The sequence below is a fragment of the Gopherus evgoodei genome, chromosome 1 (genome assembly GCF_007399415.2).
Source record: "Gopherus evgoodei ecotype Sinaloan lineage chromosome 1, rGopEvg1_v1.p, whole genome shotgun sequence".
In the NCBI taxonomy this organism is placed as follows: domain Eukaryota; kingdom Metazoa; phylum Chordata; order Testudines; family Testudinidae; genus Gopherus; species Gopherus evgoodei.
In genome coordinates this window covers 328,622,523-328,649,591 of record NC_044322.1, presented here as the reverse complement: position 1 = coordinate 328,649,591, position 27,069 = coordinate 328,622,523, and the positions used below count along the sequence as shown (strand labels likewise).

The 27,069-nt window shown below is 46.3% G+C and overlaps 1 protein-coding gene across 2 annotated transcripts in view; it reads right to left on the bottom strand.

Annotated features, from left to right (window-relative positions):
- IL17REL (interleukin 17 receptor E like) overlaps window positions 1-19,683 on the bottom strand; it is a 71,449-nt gene extending 51,766 nt beyond the window's left edge. For both annotated transcript variants that reach the window (XM_030549228.1, XM_030549229.1), the window contains exon 1: window positions 19,533-19,683. In XM_030549228.1, the coding sequence (XP_030405088.1) occupies window positions 19,533-19,634 (102 nt within the window). In that variant the 5' untranslated portion in view covers window positions 19,635-19,683. The remainder of the gene's footprint in view (window positions 1-19,532) is intronic.
- Window positions 19,684-27,069: the final 7,386 nt, after the last annotated feature.

The window sequence follows — 27,069 nt, the reverse complement described above, 5'->3', positions numbered from 1 at the left end:
GACTGTCTGGGAAGCAGCAAAGAATCCTGTGGCACCTTATAGACTAACAGACGTTTTGGACCATGAGCTTTCGTGGGTGAATACCCACTTCCTCAGATGCATGTATTCACCCACGAAAGCTCATGCTCCAAAACGTCTGTTAGTCTATAAGGTGCCACAGGATTCTTTGCTGCTTTTACAGATCCAGACTAATACGGCTACCCTCTGATACTTGACACCATGTCTGGGAAGGAGTATGGCAGAAAGAGATCTAGGGGTCATAGTGGACCACAAGCTTAATATGAATCAACAGTGTGATACTGTTGCAAAAAAAGCAAACGTGATTCTGGATGCATTAACAGGTGTGTTGTAAACAAGACACGAGAAGTCATTCTTCCGCTTTACTCTGCGCTGGTTAGGCCTCAACTGGAGTATTGTGTCCAGTTCTGGGCACCGCATTTCAAGAAAGATGTGGAGAAATTGGAGAGGGTCCAGAGAAGAGCAACAAGAATGATTAAAGGTCTTGAGAACATGACCTATGAAGGAAGGCTGAAGGAATTGGGTTTGTTTAGTTTGGAAAAGAGAAGACTGAGAGGGGACATGACGGCAGTTTTCAGGTATCTAAAAGGGTGTCATCAGGAGGAGGGAGAAAACTTGTTCACCTTAGCCTCCAATGATAGAACAAGAAGCAATGGGCTTAAACTGCAGCAAGGAAGATTTAGGTTGGACATTAGGAAAAAGTTCCTAACTGTCAGGGTAGTTAAACACTGGAATAGATTGCCTAGGAAGTTGTGGAATCTCCATCTCTGGAGATATTTAAGAGTAGGTTAGATAAATGTCTATTAGGGATGGTCTAGACAGTATTTGGTCCTGCCATGAGGGCAGGGGACTGGACTCAATGACCTCTCGAGGTCCCTTCCAGTCCTAGAGTCTATGAGTCTATGAATATATTTGAAAATGTAGAATACATACAAAAATATTTAAATAAATAGTATTCTATTATTTAATAGTGTGATTAATTGTGCAATTAATTGTGATGAATTTTTTTAATCTCGCAATTAATCATGATTAAATTTTTTAATCACTTGAAGCCTGACAAAGCCAAAAATGAGAAAAACCACCGCATAAATCTCTGCTGGGGCTGAGAAGGATGATCATGAGCCTGCTCCTTTCCCCCATGATCTCCACTACAGATGCTCCCACAGTACTGCTGTACTGTGTGTAGTGTAATACTTTCCTCTAAATACTACTGCAGCTGTGTGCATTCTAAGAGAAGGAGTGCTTGTGAAAGAGTATAAAAGTACAGTAATTATACCTCTGGCTCTTCTTTGTTGTGCTGCTTATTCATCACACAAATGAAACACTAGTCAAAGTAATTTTGCTTTTAGGCATCACACCCAGAAGGGATATTTCCCCCCTTGTGTTTTTTTCAAATGCACTGAATATATATGTTTGTGTTGATGATATTGTGATACAAACACAAAAAGGGCACTGATGACAGACATTGTGTCTTAAATTCAGATAGAGTGGTGCTGATTTGGAGTGAAGATCTGGACTGTTGTATTGTGCCCATCGCTGCTGATGGGACAGAGGTTTGGGAACAGAGGTTTGTCTGCAGTGACAGCATGTTTCAACCTCCTTTTCTAAACATTTAAGGAAACACGACACCAGTAATGACAGACAAAACAGAATCATATACTGCACAACATGCAGTCAAAATGTTCTTAATTGGCCAGATAATCAGCTGGTGTAAATCAGTCTCACTCCATATCTGGAATGTCAAAAAATATTACTGGTTCAACTATTTGAAAGGCACAACTAGTCTATCTAAGCAACATTTTCATCAGCATTGCTTGTATACTGATGAGACCAGTGCACTTTATTACCACATTACGGGCTATTTCAATTTGTCACTTTCCACTATGAGCAGGGGCGGCTCCAGGCTCCAGCATGCCAAGCACATGCTTGGGGCGGCAAGCCACGGGGGGGGCGCTCTGCCGGCGCCATGAGGGTGGCAGGCAGGCTGCCTTCCGCGGCTTGCCTGCGGAGGGTCCACTGGTCCCGGGACCAGCGGACCCTCCACAGGCAAACAGCCGGAGGCAGCCTGCCTGCTGTGCTTGGGGTGGCAAAATCCTTAGAGCCACCCCTATGTGTGGCTGAAATTGTCTCATATGGAAGATATCTAGTACTCTGATGTTACAACCATCTCTGAACTACACAAATGGGCACCAAGCACTACTATACAGTACAATTTGGCCTTTGTAAAAACCAAACATCATGTTGTTTTCACTTGTGCTTCTATAGATTAAGTGTTGAATCCAAAGACCACTGATGTCAGTGGAATTCTTTCTTTGGATCAGGTCCCAAATGCAGAACTAGCTTTTTGCCTCTGTGACTTTAACTGAGCTGTGAGAACACTGTTACTAATGGCATTTCCAAAGCAAATTTTGTATGTGCATTTAGTATTGCACCAGCAGTGACTGGTAGATTGTGACATGTTAATCGCAACACCAAAGTTTGCAATCAGTTGTAAACTGAGATTAAATCAGCTCCAGGCCTTAGACTATAACCTGGAATGGAAAGCAAACTTTAATATTTTCCCTATATTTTTGTGAACCTAAAACCTGTATTAAGACAAATTATTATTAAGTCAATTAAATAGTGGGTGACTTCAGAGAGAAGAACATGGTAAGTTCAGGAAGTTAGAGATGGTGAAATGGATCAGCTTTAGGGATTTATGTTTGGAGACCTAACTTCAAACCCTCTATTCACCAGGGAAAATGAATTTGCTGAGCTCATCCCAAGTCTTCTGGTGCTTATCACAAAACCACACCTAAATTTGGCACTGCAAAGCACAGTTGACAATTTCTCAACATAAATACATGGGATGCTGCATGTCAGGGCTGAGATACATTGGCAGAGCTATGCAGGGAAATTTGCATAGCACATGCATACAGTATTCATGGTTTAATATTATAGATCTTCTGAGCCCCCAAACGGAAAAATATCACCTGACTTATATAACCTTTAAACCATCACTTACTACTACAATTCTTTCTACTAGGAACTGCAGTAAAGTATTGGATTTGTTTTTCCCCTGAAGTGCTTTTACAAACTAAACACTATTCAAGATTATTAAAGATAAGATTGCCACTTCCTTTTACATTGCTGCACAGGGAAATAGAAAGGGGGTGTAAGCACGTGGCTTGCCAAGAGTGCTGATCCAGAAGTGGGCTGAGCAGGTGGCACGGCCAGAGAAGGGGTGGAGCCAGCATGACGGGGGAAGTAATCTACATTCTGTGAAGACCTACAGTAAATTACTTCCACCCAGCAACAAGGAAGGAGGTGCAACTTTTTGAAGCACAGTTCCTTCCCAGGGCTGTTCCTAGGGTGTCATAACAAAGAGTTGTCCCTTACACAACACAAGAAGTAAAATCTCAGACTAATCATAAGAGCAAGATTCTGCCTCTCTTACTCATGTTGAGTGGTAATTTACTCTGCATTAATCTAGGGTGACCAGACAGCAAGTGTGAAAAATTGGGATGGGGGTGGGAGGTAAGAAAAAGACCCAAAAATCGGCACTGTCCCTATAAAATCGGGACATCTGGTCACCCTAATTTAATCCCATTGGCTCTACTTGTGGCTGCACTTTAAATCTATTGGGAAGCTAATGCTTGTTAAGCAAATGTCCTGCTAATAGCTATTCAAACAGTGTTTCCTGCTCTGAGCTGGCTGCCTGTGGATTTCCAGGTGGAGTATGATTTTGATCTCTAAAAATGATCTACAGAGGCAATTTGAGCTAGACCCATCTCAGTACGACAGGGTTTCTGCAGAATATTCTCCATATTGGTCTCTTTTGTTAGGAATGTACTCTCTCCTTGATCCACAATAGCCTGTATTTGTTGACCTTCATGGCACACAGCAAGGCACTCTCTCCAAGAAAGCTCTTAAAGAAGTGAGTATCACTTAAGGGACAGGCAGAGAGAAAGTGGAGAATTTGTCTTATATTTGTTTCATGGTTACTTGTTGATTAGCATCTTGTTTGTGGGGCTGCTGGTTATTTTTCTTCTTGACACATTCATCTTTTGTATTTTAATTCAGTGTCATAGATGCCTTGAGCATTAAGATTGGTGCCTCATTGTTATTTTAAATACCCAGATAAATACACAACAGGCAACTGCTCAACATAAGAGAGGCCCTAAATATTAAGGTTGGGTGAATGCCCCACTATTCAGTTTTAGTGTATATGTGGATCCACTGGCTCTACCCAATGGATGACATTTAGGACTACTGGAACAATCTGTTGTGAAAATAATTGAGCTAAAATCTGAAGAGACATAAGTCACATGAATTGGAGTCTAAATCTACCTCTTGATTAGCTGGAATGTTTCAGTGACCATATAAAACCTTCCTCTGCCTCCTACCTCTGAACACAAAGCTTGTGGTGATATATGTTCTTTTGAATATGCACATTTTCCCAGTTACTATTCAGCAATATTTTATGAAATGCAGGGCACCTACTGCTTGGGTAAAACAAGGAAGCAATGAATGCATAGTAGGATATAATAAGAAATACTAAAACAAAGGCTATAAAATGAATAAAAGTTTCAAAACAGAGATGTTAAAATTAAAAACTGTTGCAAATAATGAATTGAGTCTGGAGAAAGACATAACTGTAATAACAGGAGGGAGAACAGCAGATCAGAGAGGGTAAGAAACTGGAAAAAAATCAAGGAAGTTTGCATGTTTAGGGATGAAAGGGGAAAACAAAATTGAAGAAAGTATAAGGTATTTAGTGAAATTAATTCTACTTCCTCAATGTTTTTCCAAGAGAAGACAATGAACGTACAGAAAGTGCTGTGTAATATTGCCCATGTGATTCATACTTTCTGGAAGAAGGAAGGCAAGTAGGGGCAACTCCAAATAATCAGTTTTCGACAACTAGTTTATCACAGAGAGTTCAAGGCAACTAGGCAGAAACCTTTTCCTTCAAGTTAGACAATTGCAGATCATTTGCATAGTATGAATTAAGCTCTAGATGATTAAGGGGACTGAGAGGATTTTTTGTTGTTTTTAGCCATGCATATCTTGAGTGAGTATGGCCTGGTCTACACTATGCGTTTAAACCGATTTTAGCAGCATTAAACCGATTTAACGCTGTACCCGTCCACACTACGAGACCCTTTATATCGATATAAAGGGCTCTTTAAATCAGTTTCTATACTCCTCCCCGATGAGAGGAGTAGCGCTAAAATCGGTATTACCATATCGGATTAGGGTTAGTGTGGCCGCAAATCAACGGTATTGGCCTCCGGGCGGTATCCCACAGTGCACCACTGTGACCGTTCTGGACAGCAATCTCAGCTCGGATGCAGTGACCAGGTAAACAGGAAAAGCCCCAGGAAATTTTGATTTTCATTTCCTGTTTGCCCAGCGTGGAGCTCTGATCAGCACGGGTGGCAATGCAGTCCCAAATCCAAAAAGAGCTCCAGCATGGACCGTACAGGAGATACTGAATCTGATTGCTGTATGGGGAGACAAATCTGTGCTATCAAAGCTCCGTTACAGAAGATGAAATGCCAAAGCGTTTGAAAAAAAAATCTACAGGCTACACAGTGCTGTGTGACAAGTGTAACGGGAAGCCAGAGACTCAAATGGACGCTCATGGAGGAAGGGAGGGGATACTGAGGACTCCAGCTATCCCACAGTCCCCAGCAGTCTCCGAAAAGTATTTGCATTCTTGGCTGAGCTCCCAATGCCTGTAGGTTCAAACACATTGTCTGGCGTGGTTCAGGGAATAGCTCGTCAATTTACTCCCCCCCACACACACATGTGAAAGAAAAGGGAAAGAAATCGTTTCTTGACTTCTTTCAATGTCACCCTATGTCTACTGAATGCTGCTGGTAGACGCGATGCTGCAGCAGCGAAGAGAAGTATCCACTTCTCTCCCCTCCCCAGTGGCAGACGGTGCAGTAGGACTGGTAACCGTCCTTCTTATCAACCCGTGAGTGCTCCTGGCTGGCTTCAAGTGAGTCTGGCCGGGGGCGCCTGGGTGAAAATAGGAATGACTCTCAGTCATTCCCAGTAGATTGTACAGAACGGCTGGTAACCGTCTTCATCACAGCAACTGGGGGCTGAGCTTCAATCAGCCCCCTCCCTTTCATGTGAAAGGAAAAGATTCTGTACTGCCTGAACTATCATAGCACTGGGAGGCTGCCTCCCCCTCATTTTATGTCACTAAAAACTCAGTGTTTCTTATTCCTGCGTTCTTTATGACACAAATGGGGGGACACTGCAACGGTAGCCCAGGAAGGTTGGGGGAGCAGGGAAGCAATTGGTGGGGTTGTTGCAGGGGCACCCCCCGTGAATGGCATGTAGCTCATCATTTCTGTGGGATCTGACACAGAGCAGCTGTACTCTCTGATACACTGCTTCTCTAGTACATTTGCCTCATATTCCAGGCAGGACTGACTCTATTTTTAGAAACCATAAAGGAGGGATTGACTCGGGGAGTCATTCCCAGTTTTGCTTTTGCGCCCCGGCCGATCTCAGCCAGGGGCACCCATGATAGCAGCAGACAGCACAGAAGGACAGATAGCCATCATCTCATTGCCAAATTACACTGGCAGCAGACGGTACAGAACAACTGGTAACCATCTCTGCTATCATGCAAAAGCAAATGAATGCTGCTGTGTAGCACTGGAGTATCGCTTCTATCCGCGGCATCCAGTACACATACGGTGACTGTAAAAAAAAAAGAAGCTGAACTGGCTCCATGGTTGCCGTGCTATGGCGTCTGCCAGGGCAATCCAGGGGAAAATGGCACAAAATGATTGTCTGCCGTTGCTTTCCCGGAGGAAGGAATGACTGACGACATTTACCCAGAACCACCCGCGACAAAGATTTTTGTCATCAGCCACTGGGCTCTCAATCCAGAATTCCAAGGGGCGGAGGAGACTGTGGGAACTATGGGATAGCTATGGAATAGCTACCCACAGTGCAACGCTCCGGAAATCGACGCTAGCCTCGGACCATGGACACACACCACCCAATTAATGTGCTTAGTGTGGCTGTGTGCACTCGACTTTATACAACCTGTTTTATAAAACAGGTTTATGTAAAATCAGAATAATCCCGTAGTGTAGACGTACCCTTAGTCTCCTACACAGCTCAAAGGGTGAGTACTATGACCTATATGCTGAAAGGTGAGACTATAGTCAGCCAGATCCTCAGCCCTCTTCTGTCTGCCTCGAAATGTTCCATCAGCATGAAGGAGACTTAAATATGGCTTGAATGACCGTCTCATCATTCTACTCTAAGGATACGCCCAGACGATCCGTGAAGATGACTTTCCAGTCCCTTTTAAATCCCTCTTCAGAGAGGACTAGAGAATTTGACCCAATGGATTCACACTGGTATAAATCCAAGGTCAGAACCATAAACTCATAATCTCAATAGAGTGGTTAAATGGAATGTTCCAACACACATTATTGTATCAGTTCAGTCTTAGTCACAAAGTTCCAACCCAGTTTGAAACTTCCTCAGCATTCCAGGGCATATGTTTTAGCCATAACTTTATGTAAGTGCAATGTACTCAATCATGGAGAGACTACAGGTTTTTTTTCATATTTAAAGCCTTGATTCTGCAATTAGATACACACAAGCAGACAGCTGAGTCCATCCAGTATCACTGAAGTTTCCATCACTGAAGAGGATCAAGGGCAAAAACTTACAAATTTTCCAACAAGACTGTTTTCCAACAGAAAATCACACACACACACAGAAATCCATATTCATAAAAAAAATTGGGGTTTCGTCAAAAATCAAAACCCTAAAATATTTTAAATTTTTTGACAAAAGCTGGGCAAATGCTGAGAAAAAAACAAAAAATGTTTCATGAGAAACACAATAATTTTCCATCTAGTCCTAATACTAAAAGATATTATTTTTCTCAAAGCTGATGTATAACATTGTGTGCTAGCTCTTTTGACATGAACAGCTCTATGTGTGATTGCCTGTGCTGGGGTGTACATGCCCTTAAAGATAGGTTTTTGGTTTTGCACTGCCTGGACCATAGTAGCATGGCATCATGGGACTTGTAGTTCCCAGAGATCAAATGACTTTCAAGGAAGCGACATCCCCCCTTTGACTTCCCAGTTGACATCAGGGATTGAATTTTGTCTTAATCCATTGCGGACTGCCAGCCTCAACATTTAAAACTCATGAGTCAGACTTCACAAAATCTTGAAACTGGTCCTAAAATCAAGAGAGGTGTTTTTTGGCTTGTCTTCTGATTTTTGAAACCCACTCCCCACCTCCAATGTACATGTATGAAAGCATTACAGAGTTACTGATGCTTACAAATGTATAGAATCAAGCTATTCTGACCCCCATTGCAGCAGCTCCAGCTAGAAGACACAACTGAGATCAAATTACACCAATGTGTGTAATGCTCAGCATTGTCAACCTCAAGAGATCAAAAACCATGAGTTAGAACCCCCAAAATTATGAGATTGGCCCAAAAAATCATGAACTTTTTTTTTTTAAAAAAATATGCTCTATTGTGAGGGTTTTTTGGTCTTAAGATTTTTGAACTCCCCCTCTCCATCTCCAGTATGTGTGTGCAACAGTTAGTGTCACTCACTATCCCAAAAGCATTAGGTAAGGTGATTTTTGACCCTGCTGCAAGAGCTCTCACCCCTACATCTGTCCATTCCCTAGCCAGCAATTAATCCTGTCCCCCAGATCCCCCTTCAGTTCTGTCCCCACTCAGCCTCCTCATCAGTTCAGCCTCTCCTGCCCCCATCAGCTCCACCCCCCATCAGTCCAGCCCCCATCAGCAGCTCTACTCACAAGCCCCGATCCCCATCAGCTCAGCTCTCACCAGGCCCCACCCTCAGTTCAGCTCCTCACTAGGGTTGGCATCATTGTATTTCAAAAATACTGGACAAGCCTCAGATGTCCCCAGTCTTGACTTGAGCCTTTAGGGGTAAGTCCTTTCTTCTCCCCATCTCTCCTAGGGGTTCTTTCTCCCCAGGTCTGGGTGCTGTGCCTGGCAGCCACTGCAGCTCCTGTTTATGTTCCGCGCAGATGCCAGGAGCTGAGTCAGAACCTCTGGCATGACGGAGGGGAAGTTGGATCAAATTTGAGTGACATCGCAACCCTGTGCACCAGGTCACAACGCCATTCAAATTTGGTCTAGCTACCCCTCCATCAGCAATGCCACTCAAATTTTGTCCAGCTGCCTCTCCAACTGGCATGGTGGGGTGGCCAGGCCAAATATCAGTGGTGTTGCAACCCTGTGCACCAGGTTGAAATACAGAATAAAAGGCACCCTATACTGATTTAGCAAGGGGCAGGCCTTTTTTATTTAAATAAGGGACATCCCTTATACCAAATGACTGTTGGCAAGCTTCCATCCCATCTCCATCAGCCTCCAGCCCACTCAGTTTTGCCTCACCACTACTGCTCATGGAGTTCTCCATCCCCTTCTCCCAGGCCTGGGGGTGCTGCAGCAAAGTCACCTCTTCCTCTTTCCCAAGCATGGAAGAGCAGCTCCAAGAGCTCTTCACCACGGTCTGGCCAGGGGAAGGTGACCCAGGGGACCACCTGGGATGCTGGGCTTGGAGGGCACCGGGCTCAGGGTGCTGTTTTTGTTGTTAGCAACACTTCCTAAAATGGATCCTGCTCATGCTGCCGGTCACAGTTGCGAGTGGTGAGTGCAGCTTTTCAAAGCTCAGGCTCATTAAAACATCAGCGATGGCCAATTTCAGACTGACATTGCTTGCTATTTTATCGCTCGAAAATGCCATTGGCCAGTTTTTGGATCTCTCTGACACTGTGCTTCAGCTCGTGAGGGCAAAGGAGAGAAAAGCGACCTTTTGAACTACAGGACTAGGATTAATATTCTAAGGCTGTCACCTACTGTAACACTATTTAATAGTGGTCCACCCAATGGTGGTGCGCAGTTCAATTTCTTGATGTTAGTACATTTCAGTTATTCTTAAAATTAAAAAGTTTCTATAAGCTTAGAGGAAACATTTATTTTATTTGCATATATATAGCATGAATACAGTTTTACAGATCCTAGTGTGCAAATTTATGACAGGGATGAATCACACATGCAAATCATGCATAAAGGTCATGAAATGGGCTACAAATGCAATAAAAATAAGATATTCAAAAGTTTAATAAATGGAGGGGGAGCGCCAAAGATGCTCATCGCCTGAGGCACCATTTGGCCTGGGGTTGGCCCTGACTCTGGCTGTTCCCAAGCTGTATGCTGCAGGGGAGTAGGCACTGTTCCATCCAGGTTTCTCACAGGAGGGGAGAGGGAAGGAGAGGGCAGGGCTGTCATGAGCTGCTGGGTTCTTTGCTCACCATCCTCCTCCTTCTTCCATGAGAACAGCAAGCACAAGAGAGAGATTTTGTCAGCTTCCCAGCAGGGCTGAACTTCGCTAGGGGGCTGAAGCTTCTTGTGTCATCAGAAGGTGGGCTGCAGAACCCTCTGAAATCCCATCACTCCCAAAAACATTGAGAGTTGTCAATGCTGTCACCTGATGGGGCACAACTTCCAGCTTCGCCCAAAATCGACAAACAATTTATTCTACCCCAACTCTGAGATGCCCAGCCCCACATCAATTAATTTGTATGTCCAGCACCCAGTCCCACATGAACTCTGCCCACCCTCCCCAAGAAATACATCAATTCTGTGCCCAGCCCCACATCTCCCTTTTGCCACCAGCGCACCGCTGCACGTCTTGCAGCTGTTGAGATTCACCACCTCCAAAGTCTTCCCAGCTTCCAGGAACAGCTGGGGGGACAGCTCTTCTCCTCCTTCTCAGGTCGGAGAGGTTGCAAGATAAAGGACAGGCAGGGAGAGAAGCAGGGAGCAGTTAACTCATTTTTCACAAGAGGGGTAAGAGCAACTGAGCAGCCCTCAACTTCTGGGCTCTTTCTGCTCCTTCCTCTCCCCTACTGCAAAAATGGTATCAGCTGCTCCATCTCCCTCTCCCTGCCCAAATACCTCGCTCAATTCCTAAGAAGGAGGGGAGAGTTCTGTCTGCCTTCTGCAGCAGCTGTGATTGACTGTTTTTCCCCAGGCAGCAGGGAAATGGGGAAGACAAAAAATCAGCGCTGCTGAGAAAGGCTGGAAATGTTGTGAAGGTTAGAACTTCTCATGTTGTCATCACCAGACTGGCTGCAGCAAACGCCAGACTCCTACTACTTGTGATGAAATTGGGACAACAGCGCCTGAGGAAGAGGCAGGGATGTGACTAGCAAGCAGGGCCGGCTTTAGGAAGTGCGGGGCCCAATTCGAACATTTTCGGCAGGGCCCTGGCAGGAATGACACCAAAAAAAAAATGTAAAAAAAAGCCTTTAATTTCTTAGCAACCAGTTCCCTATAAAAAGTTCTGATTTAAGGGATATGCCACAGTATATATTTTTTGTACCAATAGGGTTACCGTACATCCATGTTTTCCTCCCGATGGCGATTTAAGAACCAAAAAGACTAAGTCCGGGAAAATATGAATGTATGTTAACGCTACCTAAAGTGCTTTTTTTAAAAAGATGGGCCTGAACTAGAAATGGGCTCCGTTTCACCGCCACTTCCTAGGGGTGTGTTAGCGTGACCAGATGTCCCAAATTTATAGGGACAGGCCTGATTTTTGGGTCTTTTTCTTATATAGGCTCCTATTACCCCCCACCCCCTGTCCTGATTTTTCACACTTGCCATCTGGTCACCCTAGGGTGTGCATATGTGTGGGTCCCAACTGCTCCCTGCACCCCTCATTGAAGCAGGTGTGCAGGGTTACTGCCCTGGGAACTGCAGGGCACCAATGGACACATGGCTAGCTGGAGGCAGGGCAGGGGCTGACTGGAGGTAGGGTCTGGCTGCAGGCAGGGCAAGGAGTGCGGGGCTGGCTAGAGACTGGGGTGTGGGCGGGCTGGCTGGCTTCAGGCAGGGCCACAAGGGGGTGCAGCATGGGTTGGCAGAGCTGAAGATGGAGGAGTGTGAGACTGGCTGGCTTCAGGCAGGGGGGTGCGGCAGGGGTTGGCTGGAGACAGGGCAGGGGTTGAGGAGCTGGTGTGGGCAGGGCAGGGGGTGCAGAGCTGGTGCGAGAAGGGCAGGGGGTACAGCAGGGGCTGGCTGGAGATGGGCTGGCTGCGGGCAGGGGGTGTGGGGCTGGCTGCAGATAGGGGCTGGGTGCAGGCAGGGGAGGGGGTGCGGGGCTGGCTGGAGATGGACTGGCTGTGGGCAGGGGGTGCACGGCTGGCTGCAGACAGGGGCTGGTGCAGGCAGGGCAGGGGGTGTAGGGCTGGTATGGCCAGGGTTGCGGCAGAGGCTGGCTGTGAGCAGGGGGTGCAGGTACAGGGGGTACAGCCCACCCTGTATGGTGAGTGTCCCCTCCTCCTCCCTCCCCTACCGGCGTAGCAGCAGCAGCCCAGGGCTCGGGGCCTATTTAAAGGGCCCAGGGCTCCCCTGCTTCCACAGTCCTGGCCCTGTAAATAGCCGAGGGAGCCCTGGGGAAACGGTGAGGCTCCGGGGGCTATTTAAAGGACAGGGACAGCAAAGGCAGCTGGAGCCCCCTGCTATCCCAGGGGCTATTTAAATGGCCCAGGGCTCCCTGCCTTCTACTGCCTCGGCCCTTTAAATAGCCGCGGGAGCCCTGGGGAAGCGGCGGGGCTCCAGCGGCTATTTAAAGGGCCAGAGCGGTAGAAGCAAGGGGAGCCCCGGACTTTTTAAATAGCCCCCAGAGTCCCGCAGCCCTACCCCAGGGCTCCAGCAGTGGGGCTCTGCTGGCAATTTAAAGGGCCTGGGGCTCCAGCCCCGGCTGGGAGCCCCAGGCCCTTTAAATTGCCCCCTGGAGAAGCCGGGCCGCCCCGGTACAACGCACCGTCTCTTGCTGGTATGCCGTACTGGGGCTTGGGCATGGGGCCCTCTTAGGGGCGGGGCCCGATTCAGGGGAATTGGTTACATTGGCCTAACGCCAGCCCTGCAGCCAAGCATATGGCCAAAACTCAGAATTGGGCCTTCTGTTTGCTCACTGGGTTTTCTTGCACTCTGGCTGGACCAGCCAGTTTATTACATTGAGGCTCCACTACCTGGAAGGAGTAGAGGCCCAGGTCAGTGCACAATGAGGCTAGAAGGATAATATTGATCTATGTGGCTCAGTGAGGGCAAAGATTGTTTCACTGGACTATCTTGGACCCTGGAAGAGGTAGATTTTTATGATAACCAAGTCACCTAAACCCACTGAACTTCAAAACACCGAGCTGACAGACAGAAATGATGAGTCACAAGAAAGGAAATCAGGGAAACTAACACGAACCACTGAGGTAAGGTGTGTCTAGTACAATAACCCATTTTGACTGAGCACCGTACATATGGATCTTTGGTCAGTGAATAATAATACTTAACACTTTCCGCTGTACATCTCAAAGCAAGGTGCGTCAGCCATCATATCCTTTTACTACAAATGTGGAAAGTCAGCCCCCGAGAGGCACAGTGACTTGCCCACAGCCACATAAGTGAGTAGTAGTGCTGGGAACTGATCCCAGGCCTTCATACACCTAATCCACTGTCCCATCTCCTGGACCATGCTGCATCCCAGCAGGTTTCACCAGAGAAAGTATTTTAAGTGAAATGACTCCTCCAAATATCAGACTTTACACACAAAAAAGCATGCACTGAATAATCCCCATATTCCTTTCATTTCATGCTGCCATAAGTCTCCCCACATAAAACTATGCCTCTGATTTCTGGTCCATATTTTAATGTCTAAGATTAATTTTCAAAAGTGTAGATTTTTGTTACAGAACAAGTGAACTCTCAGGGAATGTAATTCTTTATGTATGTTACCCTCATGTCTCATTTCCATTCCTTTTAATTATTAGGGAGTTTAAAGGCTTTTTTCAAAAATGTTGATTACTTACTGTAGCAAACAATGGAGTTATGCCAATTTATACCATGTGAAGGTCTGGCTCAAGGGCTGTATTATGGTATTTGTACAACATTGATTTGATTAGAGGGGCTGATCCATGGTGTTCCAGGAAGGCACACAGTGTTACCAAAGTGAACTTTGCATGAAGTTAACAGGCTGTAGCAGTATCAGATAAATAAAGAACTCACTCCTGATTCATTGGCTATCACTTAACCTTTATCATTGCAGGGAAATCCCAGAGTGGAATTTAAAGCTTCCTCCTTTATCCCTTCTCCCTGTGAACTTTGGACACATCACTGCAACTCACTTAAGACAACACAAACATGATTTCAAAATTTTCAGTTTTTAGTATCTTTTTAATGTAACGTTCCTGATTCTTACCAGCTGTGGAGCAGAATTTGGCAAAAATCTAATTCTCTGTGTGCAGTTTACAGGTGGTATCCATTGCAAGATTACTGAGGGGTGAGCACCATTACAATCATAGTCTGGGATTCCCCTATGACTTTCACAGTTGAAGCATATTAGATAACAATATGAGCGATTATCATACACATGCAGGGCAAGGTCTTCATGTTTATCCTTTAAGTGCCAGAAAGTCATGTGAACTGAGAAGCCGAACTATTTTAAACAAGTGAGGAAAGAGCAATTATAATATACTACAAAAGCCTACTTGTTCCTTTGTCTAGCACGAAGCCCACAGCTGAACATTTTCATGATTTTTTAAGAGTTCGTGTAACTATAATTACTCTGCACAAACCTAGGATGCCAGGAGTGTGCCAGGTGTACTATGTCTCAGAGGCAAGCACTGTAGGTGCTTCAGCAGCTACACCTTGTAGATGCTAGCCCTGGTGGGTCCCAATAACCACTCAGACACATGGCTCAGGGGAAAGACTGGCAGGAAAGGGGAAAGGCATAGGTGCTGGAACTATGGGTATGGGGGGTGCCGCAGCATCCCCTGACTTGAAGTGGTTTCCATTATATCCAAAGTTTTCAGTTTGGTTCAAAGGCTCTCAGTACCCTTACTACAAACATTGTTCCAGCACCCCTGGGGAAAGGTTGCAAATACTCCAAGAACACGGGCTTTAACAGTTACAGTTCAAAGTGAGCAATCACAGTTCCTGTTTGGGTCCCTGTCTAGCCACTGCAGTTCCCCATAAGTCCCACATAGATTTGCACCAGGCTGTGATGTCCGGCACTCATAGCCTGTTCCACATGCAGCTCTGCCCACAGTTCTTGAAACTCTCTGTTGTCGTATGGCTCCCACTCCCAAACAGAACCTAGCCACTTCCTGCACAGGGACCTTTTCCCTTGCCTAGTCAGGGAAAAGAGATGTGTTGCGATGAAGGGGCTGATGAGAAACATGGTCCCTGCTTAGTCCAGAGAAAGGGGCTGTGCAGTGGGAAGGAGAGTACTGGGAGTTATAATCCCCTGCTGTGCAGATCTATCACATCACATCTGAAGAATATGTAATATCCTTTTACATTTATATTTTTGGATCCAGATGGCATACAGCATTTTAATATGACACAGTAATTATGAAATATGGAACATATCTAACAATGAGTGGTGCCTTATATCTATTGTAAATTGATAGTGATTAATTAAATGGTAATAAAATCAAAATCCTAAACTGCCTTTTTGTGTATAGTGTATTTTCAGCATCACTTACCTCAAAACAGATGATTGTCATATCCCTCTTAATAAGTAAAAACAATACTTTGCTCTTTGCCACATCTCCCAAAGGATCTCAGAACAACTTAGAAATATTTCAAAGACATAGTCACACTGAAATCTAGCCATCTACCAAAACTACTGAAAAGTAGTTTCAAGTCTCTGAATTCCCCCTGCCAATTTTTGTGGTTTTGCAATTGCATTTCCTTATTTTTAAAAAGCTTTTCACTTCCCTGTTGCTTGTGAAAGCTCCACACAAACATCAGGGGAAGAAGCTATCCATCCCGGGGAAACAGTGAAACTAATCATAATAAGTGGTGTCAAATGCACACAGAGAAAAAAACAATATTTTTCTGTCATCTTAGTTCTAGTCATCTTGGCAAATTGGTCAGTATTCAACAAGGTGAACTTTAATAAAGACAAGTGTGAAGTACTTCACTTAGGAAGGAAAAATCAAATGCACATCTACAAAATGGGGAATAACTGGTTAGGTAATAGTACTGCTGAAAAAGATCTGGGTGTTAGAGTGGATCACAGAATTAATATGAGTCAACAATATGATGCAGCTGCGAAAAAAGCTAATATCATTTTGGGGTGTATTAATCAGAGATTGGTATGTGACACACTGGAAGTAATTGTCCTGCTCTATGTGGCACTGGTGAGGCCTCAGCTGGCGTACTGCATCCAGTTATGAGCACCACACTTTAGGAAATGTGGACAAATTAGAGAGTGTCCAAAGAGCAGAAAACCTGACCTAGGAGGAAAGGTTAAACAAGCTAGGCAGGTTTAATCTTGAGGGGAAAAAAACTGAAGGGAGATCTGATAACAATCTTCAGATATGTTAAAGGCTCTTATAAAGAAGGATGATGATCAATTGTTCTCCATGTCCATTGAAGATAGGACAAGAAGTAAGGGCTTAATCTGCGGCAAGGGAGAATTAGGTTAGATATGAGAAAAAACTTTCTGACTAAAAGGGTAATTAAGCTCTGGAACAGGCTTCCAAGGGATGTCATGGAACCCCCATCTTTGAAGGTTTTTAAAAGCAGGTTTTACAAACACCTGTCAGGGATATTCTAGGTTTACTTGATCCAGCCTCAGCTCCCTGGCTGGACTTAATGACTTCTCAAAGTCCCTTCTGGCCCTGTATTTCCATGATTTTATGGATGCTACTTCTAACAATAGCAGGTTAAAAAAACGTTCAGACCGAAATGTGGATTTTTAATTAATGGTGTCTGATTAAGGGCCTGATCCTGAAAATTGGTAGCCTCAAAGGCCAAGTCCCACATGGCCTTTTTTAAATTGACTAGTTTATGGAATAATTGGCAGCATGCGTGGCAGGTATAATAGGCCAGGGAAGGCATTGCCTTCCCTGGTGCTGCCACCGACCCGCTGCTGGACCCCTGGGCTGTGGTGGCTGTGGCCCTTCCCCGAGACCCCCACCACCTCCTCCACTCCACCTCCCCACGCTGTCCCTGCTGCTCACCACATCCCTCCTCCTTGGGATACGGGAGTGAGGAGGGATGTGAAGAGCCAGCAGCTGGCAGACTGAGCAGGCTTGGCTAAGCACTGGGGCTGGTGGCTTGGCGAGGGGACAGTGCCTTCAGGGGCAGGAGGAGCTGGTGCTAGAGGGACAGCAGTTCAACCTGGCCCAACTCTGGCTGGGGTATGGTGGCTCGGCCTTGCCCAGCACTGTGGGGGTCAGCAGCTCAGCCTGGCACTTGTGGGGGTGGATGGCAGCAGCAGCTCGGCCTGATGTGGCGGGGGCCGGTGGGCTGGGGTTCCTCCGGTCATGAGGGACCCCTTAGAGTCAGGGCTTCTCATTTTACATGGTGCGAAGGGGGTTTTGAGTCTCTGGCGTGCAGTGGTGGGGGCAGGGTCTTGGGCAGGGGGTCACCCGCCACCCATAATTAGCAGCCATGTGCTGAACCTTGGGCCTGCTAATAGATTCAAGGGTGTATTCTATTCCCTGGTAAATGTCCCATGTAAAGCCAGTTTACTCAGGTTTCCACAGGAGGGAACTTGATCCCATTTAAGGCAAGGCCAGTGAAAGTGTGTTTGGGACAGAAAAAACATTCAAATGAAAAGAGCAAGGGGATTTGATCTAAGAAGATGCTCAGGAAACTTTCTAACATCAGTGTGCATCCTCCCACAAAAACTCCTTGCAGCAAATTGAAAATGCTACATAAGCTTTACACTGTAGGGGAAAGTCTGGGCCAATTTGTCCTAGTGGGATAATTATCTTTTACAGAAAGAAAACATCTTTCTGTTGAAATTAATTGATGAATTCAGGATTCTACTAAATACAGCAGAAAAATTACATGCAGAACATGTACGCAGTCATATTTTTTAAGCATTTCATGTTACTTTCCAGTTGGTTCTGTTATAGCAGAGTAAGCTATTTTAGTATGCATAATTAACAAAAGCATACTGTATATTTAAAAAAAAATCTTAGCCTTCAGAATTAGAAAACTTTTGGATGATATTTTGAAGATGAAGTGCTATTATTATTCTACACAATATGGGTCTGATTCTTATATACACTAGGGCAGGGTAAAAGTCTTAAAGTGAGTGAAAAATACCAGTGTAATTTACATTCACATTAAGGTATGTTTATTCTGCCACAGAAGTGTAAACAAGCCTTAGTGTAAAGGAAAATCAGGCCTCTCATATGATTTTAAAAATATGTTTATAGGCTTTAAATATATAAAACTTCATGAACAAATGGACAAAATACAGCAAGGGGTTTTCTCTTTCCAGAACAATAAAACACAATGGTAAAATGATATTTAAGCACATAGAGATCATATATGATCTGAATTCATGAACATACAAAAATGTAAATACACCATTTTATTATTTTACTCTTAATAAAATATGTCATCTTCCAGGCATTTCTATGTTGCTCATCTCTTTAGTATTGATATAGTCTACTGTATAGTCAGCATCTCAAAATGTAAAACAACTACTGTGGCATATATTTAATATACATAAGCCTGTGCTATTGTAATATCTGTACAGTTCAGCCACATCGAAGCGGCTTTTCAGGATATGTCTCAATCCAACCCCTAAGGGCTTCACAATCCCATGACATTCTCAAGAAGATCATTGTACATATAGCCAAACTGTTGTTTCATACCATCAGTTCCACTTCTTAACAGCAGGCAAATATTTCATGTCAAACTTGTCTTCTATTAAGATTGAAAAATCACAGCATCCTTATTTTTTAATCTTTTTTAGTTTAAACTTTAAATAATAAATTATTCAGTGATTTGTTTGATTATTTCTATTATTAGTTTTCAGGAATCATTATAAATCAGAACATTTCTATACTGCCCCCATGTGGAAATATATGAAAACAATACAAAATTCAATTCCCTTAAAGAAATTACATGGCACATTCTCTCTTCTGTGCACACATGTAACTCATTAAAATTAGGAGTTACATTTGCACCTCCTAGAAAAAAGGTTTTGTTCTTCATCTTCAAACTTTCCAATTCAGTACAAGTCAATGGGATTTGTGCTCCTAAGGTATTTAGACACTTGAAAATTGCACCACTCTCAGTTCTTGTAAAACTTGCAAAGTTATAGTAAGAATTTAATCCCCAAAATAATGGCCACAAATAAAATACTTTTTATTTCTGACCTCCAAATACATAATAGATAAAAAATACCACCCTGGAAGTTGCTTTAAGATTAAGTTTCTTTCTGATGTATTCTTATGTACTATCATCTTTGTCATATTGTATTATTTTACTCAGTCCAAAATTACAGCAGTATAAAAGTGATGTCTAAGGAAGGCTTGAACATTTTGATTCCTGTTTTGATGCTATGAATACTCAAAGACAAACCACACAAATACAAATGTCATTTATAAATATTTTAGTGGCATATAAGTATTACTTCATAGATAGCAGCTACACACCAATTACAGTTTACCTGAGAACATGAGAGTCCACATTCTTCAATCCTGGGGATTATCTGGCAATCAGTAGTCCCCAAAATTATTACAAGAAGAATCTGAATATCAACTGCTAGCATCTTGAATTTTAAAAAAACCACTACCCCCACTCTTTGATTTATCCCTTAGAAGTAGATCTTCTACTCTGACAACTCTTTCTCTCATGCCAAAACTTAAATACTGTGATATGAATGAGTTCCACCCACAGTACCTCTGAGCTAAGCTCCACCTCCTCCTACAAGTCAACATTTCAAAGTATTTCTAATGTAGTGAAATGTACTGGTTGTCTATGAAGTAAGCTTTACTCACTTTATTCATTAAAAACTTATGTTCTTTAGTGAAAGCTAGTGAAATACACTTTCAGATCTGGATAACCACAGCAAACACTTTCCTTCTGGATTTCAGTATCTTAGAGTTGAATGGGCCTTGGCAAATTTGTTCCTTTTAGAATATGTGTGTAAGTAAATATGATGTTTATGAAAATTAAGGACTAACATGAGCTACTGACAGACAGAATGTGGGATGACACTGTGCAAGGTCACTGTTAATGCAGTGTCATCTTCACCTGCTACACCCTTTTACTATTCTATTCTTGAGTTTTCCATGAGAAGAGACTTCCAATGTGTAGAAATCAGAGGAAAGAGGGTAGTTAGGCAATCCCTCCAATAGTCTGATTCCTCAAGTGATGTAGCACAATGGAGCAATAGCATCACAAGACTGACTTTTGCTTCCCTTCATTGGGAAATTCAAGACTTTTTTTCACCAAAGAAATCTGAGCTTCGAATTTATTGTAAGTACTATTTGCCCTTAGTAGAAACCTTTTGTTCTATGGTCTGTGTTCAACATTTCAGGTTTTACACAAAATTAGGGGGTGCATCCACTTTCCCAACTCTGAAAGCAGATCGTAGGTGAGTCATGATGCATAAATACTGCTTCAGTTTAACAAAGGGTCCAGGAACACCTTTCCAGGCACTGCCCTGCAGTGAGGGCAAGCTGCACCACCCTAGTGGGAGCTCGAGGAAGAATTGTGCCAAGGATTGGTGCAATGCCTCACTTGCACTCCTCGGTGCACAGGAAGGACACATCTGCTACTACACCTGTAGATGGGTTACCACATGTACACAGCTGGTCAGCTCCATGGCAGCAGAATGATGTCAGTCAGAACACATTCATTGCACCTCAATCTTGGAGTTGGGCTTGCTGTGCAGGAGTGTCAGATCTGCCTCCAGATGTCTCCCCAAGCATCGTAGGGCTTCATAGGGAATGCCTCCAGAGACTCCCATAGTCTGACAAAAGGCTGGCTTGGGGTACTCAAATGAGAAATCCTCAAAACATAAACCTGAGTCTGCTTTGATGTCTGAGCACCAGGGCACTGTACCAGCATCACCTCTATCTGTGCAGACCCATCTTCCCTCTACACAAAGTCAGGGAGCTTTATCACTGAGGTATCCTGTATTGCTCCTCAGAGATTGAGGGGTTCTGCTGAGGGTCAAGTCCCAGGTATACTCTAAAGACTGGTGAGTGAAGTCAGTAATACTGTGTTCTGAATAACCAGATCGTGTACTGTCTCTATAAGAGATGCACACATTGGCAGGAAGCACTGAGAGAATACCTGCTGCCTTCCAACTCACCAGTGATGAACCCTCCAGCTCCAGGCTTACCTAAAGGGGAGCTGCAGGGCAGAACAGGATTAGTTTCTGCAGGGAATCCAAGGAGAGAGGACTGCAAGAGGTCAATATCTTGGACAGAGTGGCTGCTAATGAGGACCAGGGGAGCTAGAGAGTGCTCCTATTGGCTGTTGGATTTGCAGGATTGAAGCCCAGAGAAAAGGGCAGAGAAGGTCCTGGGGCCATGGGAAAGTGGGCCAAGGAATGTAAGCAGCAGAGTCAGAGGCTAATGGGGCACAGCAGGAGGCTGCGATCCGCAGGGTCCCTGGGCAGGGACCTCAAATAATAGGTGGGCCTGCATCCCCCGCCTCCCCATTCAGCACTGGGGAAATGACTAGACTATAGAACTGAGATATTCCACCCGCGGAAGGGGAAAAACGCAGATGGTGGCATGGTCAGAGAGTCAAGTCATGAAAAGGATGCTGCAGTAGTTGGACTGAGGTGAGTATGCAGATTGGGTTGCCAACCCTCCTGGTTTCACCAGGAGTCTTCTGGAATCAGGCCCTATCTCTTGGAGTTTACTGACACCAAACCAGGAGATTTTAGGTGCTAAAAGTCTGATGGTGCAGTGGGGCTAAGGCAGACTCCCTGCCTGCCCTGACGTCACAACACTCCCAGAAATGGCCAGGATGTACCTGGGGGCCAGGGGAGGAGGGCCTCCACTCCCTGCCCCCGCCTCGAGTGCTGACTCTGTAGCTCACATTGGCCAGAAACCACAGCCAATGGGAGCTGCAGGGGCGGAGCCTGCAGGCAGGGGCAGTGCACTGAGACCCCTGACCCCCTGGCTAGGAGCCAGTGCTAGAGGGATGTGCCAGTCACTTTCGGGAGCCACCCAAGGTAAGCACTGCCCGACTCACTTCTTCCTGCACCCCAACCTGCAGCCCAGATCCCCGTCCAACACTTTGAAACCCTCAGATCCACTCCCCGAGCCCAGAGCCTGCACCCTCTCCCACACCTCAATCCCCTGGCCCAGCCTGGTGAAAGTGGGGGGAGAACAAGTAATGGAGGGAGGGAAGGGGGCTGGAGTGAGCAGGAGGTGGGACCTCGGAGAAGAAGCATGGTTGCTTTCACAGGGGTGGGGGCAGGGCCTTGGGGAAGAGGCAGGACAGGAGGCGGGGAAATGGTGTTTGGGTTTGTGCGATTAGACATTGATAACTCTCTCTGCAGATGCTGACGATGACAGGTGAGGCACCACCAGGAGAGGGAGCACTGGTTGAGTGAGCTACTCCCCAAGACAACCAGCAGGAGGCACCACACTGGTGAGTTTTTCCCATGACAAGGCTGCTCCCCACTGAGACCTCTGGGGCTCCCTCTCCATCCTGGTTCAGAACAGAGAGACTTATCTAGAGACCATCCATAGTGGTGTATCCTAGTCAGCTCCAAGGGAGTGGTAATATCTTTGACAATTACTACAGACCCTTGCATCAAAATCTGTGAGAGCAACCACAGATCTTTCTGTGCCAAGAAAGATGCCTGCTCCCCAGCATTTGGCACTTACGTCAGGAGTTACTGGTCTCAACACTGATACCCTGACACCCTCCTCCCCTGTGTAGAAAGCCTCAGCACAACTTGTCAATGTCTTTCAAGACAAAATTGACCCATCATGTTCCCTCATCTGCTCAATCTCAATCACCTGAATGGAAACAGGGTGAAGATCAGGATGACAGTGGCACTATTTGGAAAACTTTTCTGATGCTAAGTGTATCTTCACTGCAGGGGAGCAGCAGGACAGTGACAACACATGCAAAAGATTCAATTTCCCTACAAAGCTGGCTAAACTGGCAGATTTAAAGTTAATACCTACCCATGTATCTACAAGGACCACAGCTGAGATGCCCCTGGATAAGGAAGCCTCTTCAACAGGGTTGCCAAGTCCTTGCATCCTGTTTTGGGCCATTGGTTGAGGTGCATAACACCTCAGTGACCCTTTAAAAATGTAATTGAGAGCACATATATCCTCCCTTAATTTCCTACCATGTGCCCCAATAGAAGAGCTTAGTGGTTGAGGCGGCTGACATGCACAAACACTTAGGCTGAGCTTTAGAGCTGGGATTCATTTTGTCAGGTTTACTAGTGCTCAGCTACAGCCATTCATGCTGTACACTACCAGGCCTTCATACCCAAAGGGGAGGTCGAGCTTTGAGAGAAAAAGCCTCTCTTTTAGTAAGATACCTATCCCAGCTCTAAAATACAGAGCATGACCAGCACTGGGTATGGGATAGCCTTTGGTGCAAGTGAAAAATAGTGAGGGCTGCTTCCTCAGAGGAACGATGGTCCAGTGGCACTAGCCTGGGAATTAGGAGACCTGGATTCAATTCCCTGCTCTGCCACAGACATCCTGTGTGACCTTGGGTAAGTCAATTAGTCTCTCTGTGCCTCGGTTACTATTCATGAAGAAAAAAAAAAGGATTAATAGTACTACCCTACCTGACAGGGCTGTTGCGAGGATATGGACATTAAAGATTGAAAATGCTCAGATACTATGGTGATGAGTGCCATACAAGTACTTAAGATAGACAGATGTTGTCACTTGCAGGTCTGGTAGGCTGCAGGACTCTAGGTTTGACCAAGAAAAGCTCAAGGACATTCCCTACACTGGGAAACCTCTTTCAGAAAAAGACAGTTACCTTTTCCATAACTGGTGTTCTTCGAGATGTGTTGCTCATGTCTATTCCACAGTAGATGTGTGTGCTCGCCATGTGCCCTGGTGCCAGAAGTTTTTCCCCTAGCAGTACCCATGAGGGAGTGCTCCTAGAGACTCCTGGAGTGGCGCCTCCATGGCGCGGTATAAGGGGTGCTGTGCGCTCCCCCCACCCTTAGTTCCTTCTTGACAGACAATTCCGACAGAGGGGAAGGAAGGCAGGATGTGGAATAGACATGAGCAACCCATCTCGAAGAACACCAGTTACGGAAAAGGTAACTGTCTTTTCTTCTTCGAGTGATTGCTCATGTGTATTCCACAGTAGGTGATTCCAAGCTATATCTGTTGGAGGTGGGTAGGAGTTCACAAATTCTCGGGATGGAGCACAGCCCTGCTGAACCCAGCGTCCTCCCTTGTTTGAGAGACGATCGCATAATGCGAGGTGAAAGTGTGAACTGAAGACCATATGGCGGCCCTACAAATGTGCTGGATGGGGACATGGGCCAAAAAGGCAGCAGACAAGGCCTGCGTCCTAGTGAGTGTGCCCTCACAACTGACGGCAGGGAGATTTCCACCAGGTCATAACAGGTCCGGATGCTTGAAGTGATCCAGTTGGAAAGCTGCTGAGTGGAGATTGGCCAACCTTTCATGCGTTCAGCCGAGCTGATGAACAGCAGCAAGGACTTTCTGAATGGTTTAGTCCACTCCAGGTTAAAGGTCGGACCCCATCTCACATCCAGCGTGTGGAGGCGGCGCTCCTCCCTGGATGCATGGGGCTTGGAGCAGACAACCAGCGGGAAATGTCCTGACCCACATGGTAGGCAGAGACCTCCTTTCGGAGGAATGAAGGATGTGGGCGGAGCTGGACCTTATCCTTATGGAACACCTTATACAGGGGCTCGGAGGTCAGGGTCCTGATTTCCGAGACCTGACTAACTGACATGATCGCCACCAGGAAGGTTACCTTCCACGAGAGGTGCAACCAGGAGCGCGCAGCTAGCGGATCAAATTGGGGGCCCATGAGGCAGGCCAGCACTAGGTTCAGGTCCCACTATGGGACTGGGGGCCTGATGTACTGGAAGAAATGATCCAATCCCTTAAGGAATCGGCCGGTCATAGTATGGGAGAATACTGTGTGGCCCTGCACCGGTGGGTGGAAGGCTGATATGGCCGCCAAGTGCACCTTGACGGAAGAGGGTGCCAGGCCCTGGACTCTAAGGTGAAGGAGGTAGTCCAAAATTAGCTGAATTGGGGCAGCAATGGGGGAAACGCCCCACTCATCTGCCTATTGGAAAACCGTGACCACTTTGCTAAGTAGGCTCGGCACATGGAAGGTCGCCTGCTTTCCAAGAGAATGCGCTGAACCCCTTCCAAGCACATCCTCTCCTCCCGGCCTAACCATTGAGCAGACACACTGTGAGGTGGAGTGCCACTAGATTGGGGTGGGAGAGGCAGCTCTGGTCCTGGGAGAGCAGGTCCTGGCAGGACAGAAACGGCCACAGCGGGGTGACCGCCAGGTTCATGAGAGTCCCATACCAATGCTGCCTGGGTCACGCCTGGGCAATCAGGAGGACCCAGGCCCTGTCAGTCTTTATCTTTTCCTGGACCTTGCCTATCAGTGGGAACAGGGGTGGGGCGGGTAAGGCATAGAGAAACCGGCACAACCAGGACAGGAGAAAGGCATCAGAGATAGCGCCCAGTCTCTGTCTCTTCCCCTTCCCCTCCTCCCCCAGCAGAACCGGGGACAGCGATGGTTCTGCAGGGTCGCAAACAGGTCCACCTGGGGAGTTCGCCACTCTTGGAAAAGTCTGTACACCACCCCTAGGTGAAGAGACCACTCATGCTAAGAGAAGAAGTCTCTGCTCAAGTGATTCGCCCATGAGTTCCGGGCACCCGGTAGGTGGCAGGCCTGTAGGCAAATGTGGTGGGCTATACAGAAGTCCCCACAGCCTGAGGGCTTCCTGGCAGAGGATCAGGCCCCACCTTGCCTGCTGATGTAAAATATCGAGGCCGTGTTGCCTGTGAAAACCCTGACCACCCAGCCCTCCAGGTGCGAGTGCAAGGCCATGCATGCCAGTCACACTGCCCTGAGCTCCTGGACATTTATGTGGAGCGCCACCAGGTCCTACACAGACCACAGGCCTTGGGTCTGAATGTCCCACACATGGGCTCCCCACCCCAGGTCCAGTGGACACCAGTTCTAACAACAGGGGCCTGCCTCTGAACGGGACCGCGTGGAGCATGTTCCTGGGGGAGGACCACCATCGTAGGGAGGCAGTCACCGGTTTGGGCACAGTGAGGACTTTGTTCCTCCTGTCTCTGGCCTGATTGAATACCGAGGCCAACCAGAGCTGGAGAGGCCTCATCCTGAGTCTAGGGTGGCAGACCACATACCTGCACACCAACATGTGACCCAAGAGCTAGAGGCACACTGTAGCTGTTGTCACTGGAAACCTTGTGACCGTGTCGATGAGCCCTTTCAGGGTCTCAAACCTGTCCAGTGGGAGGGAGGCTCTGGCCGACATGGCATCCAGGACCACCCTGATAAACTCTATGCGCTGTACCAGGACCAATGTGGACTTGGTGTCGTTTACCAACAGGCAAAGTGGCACACGTGGACAGAAGGAGCACCACGTAATCCTGCACCTGTAACAGGGAGCTGCCCTTAACCATCCAGTCATCCAGACAGGGGAAGATTTGGACCCCATGGCACCTGAGGTAGGCTGCCACCACCGACATACACTTTGTAAATACCCTGGGGGAAGTGGACAGGCCAAACGGGAGGACTATGAATTGGTAGTTTTCCTGACCAACTGTGAAACAGAGGAAGCAACTGCGCCCCTTGAATATATGGATGTGGAAGTACTCATCCTGTATATTGAGAGCGTCGTACCAGTCCCCGGGATCCAGGGACGGAATGATGGGGGCCAGGGAGACCACGAGGAACTGAAGCTTCACCGTGTACTGGTTCAGGCCTCACAGGTTCAGGATGAGCCTGAGCCCCCCTTTGCCCTTTGAGGTAAGGAAATAGTGGGAGTAATACCCCTTGCATTTGAACTCTGCTGGCCCCACTTCCACCGCTCTTAGGTCAACGAGCTGCCCCACCTCCTGCTTGAGCAGAGCCTCATGAGAGGGGTCTCCAAGGAGGGATGGGGGCAGAGGGTGGATTCCAAATGAATCCAGCCTCCTTGCATCTTTTTTTTTCCA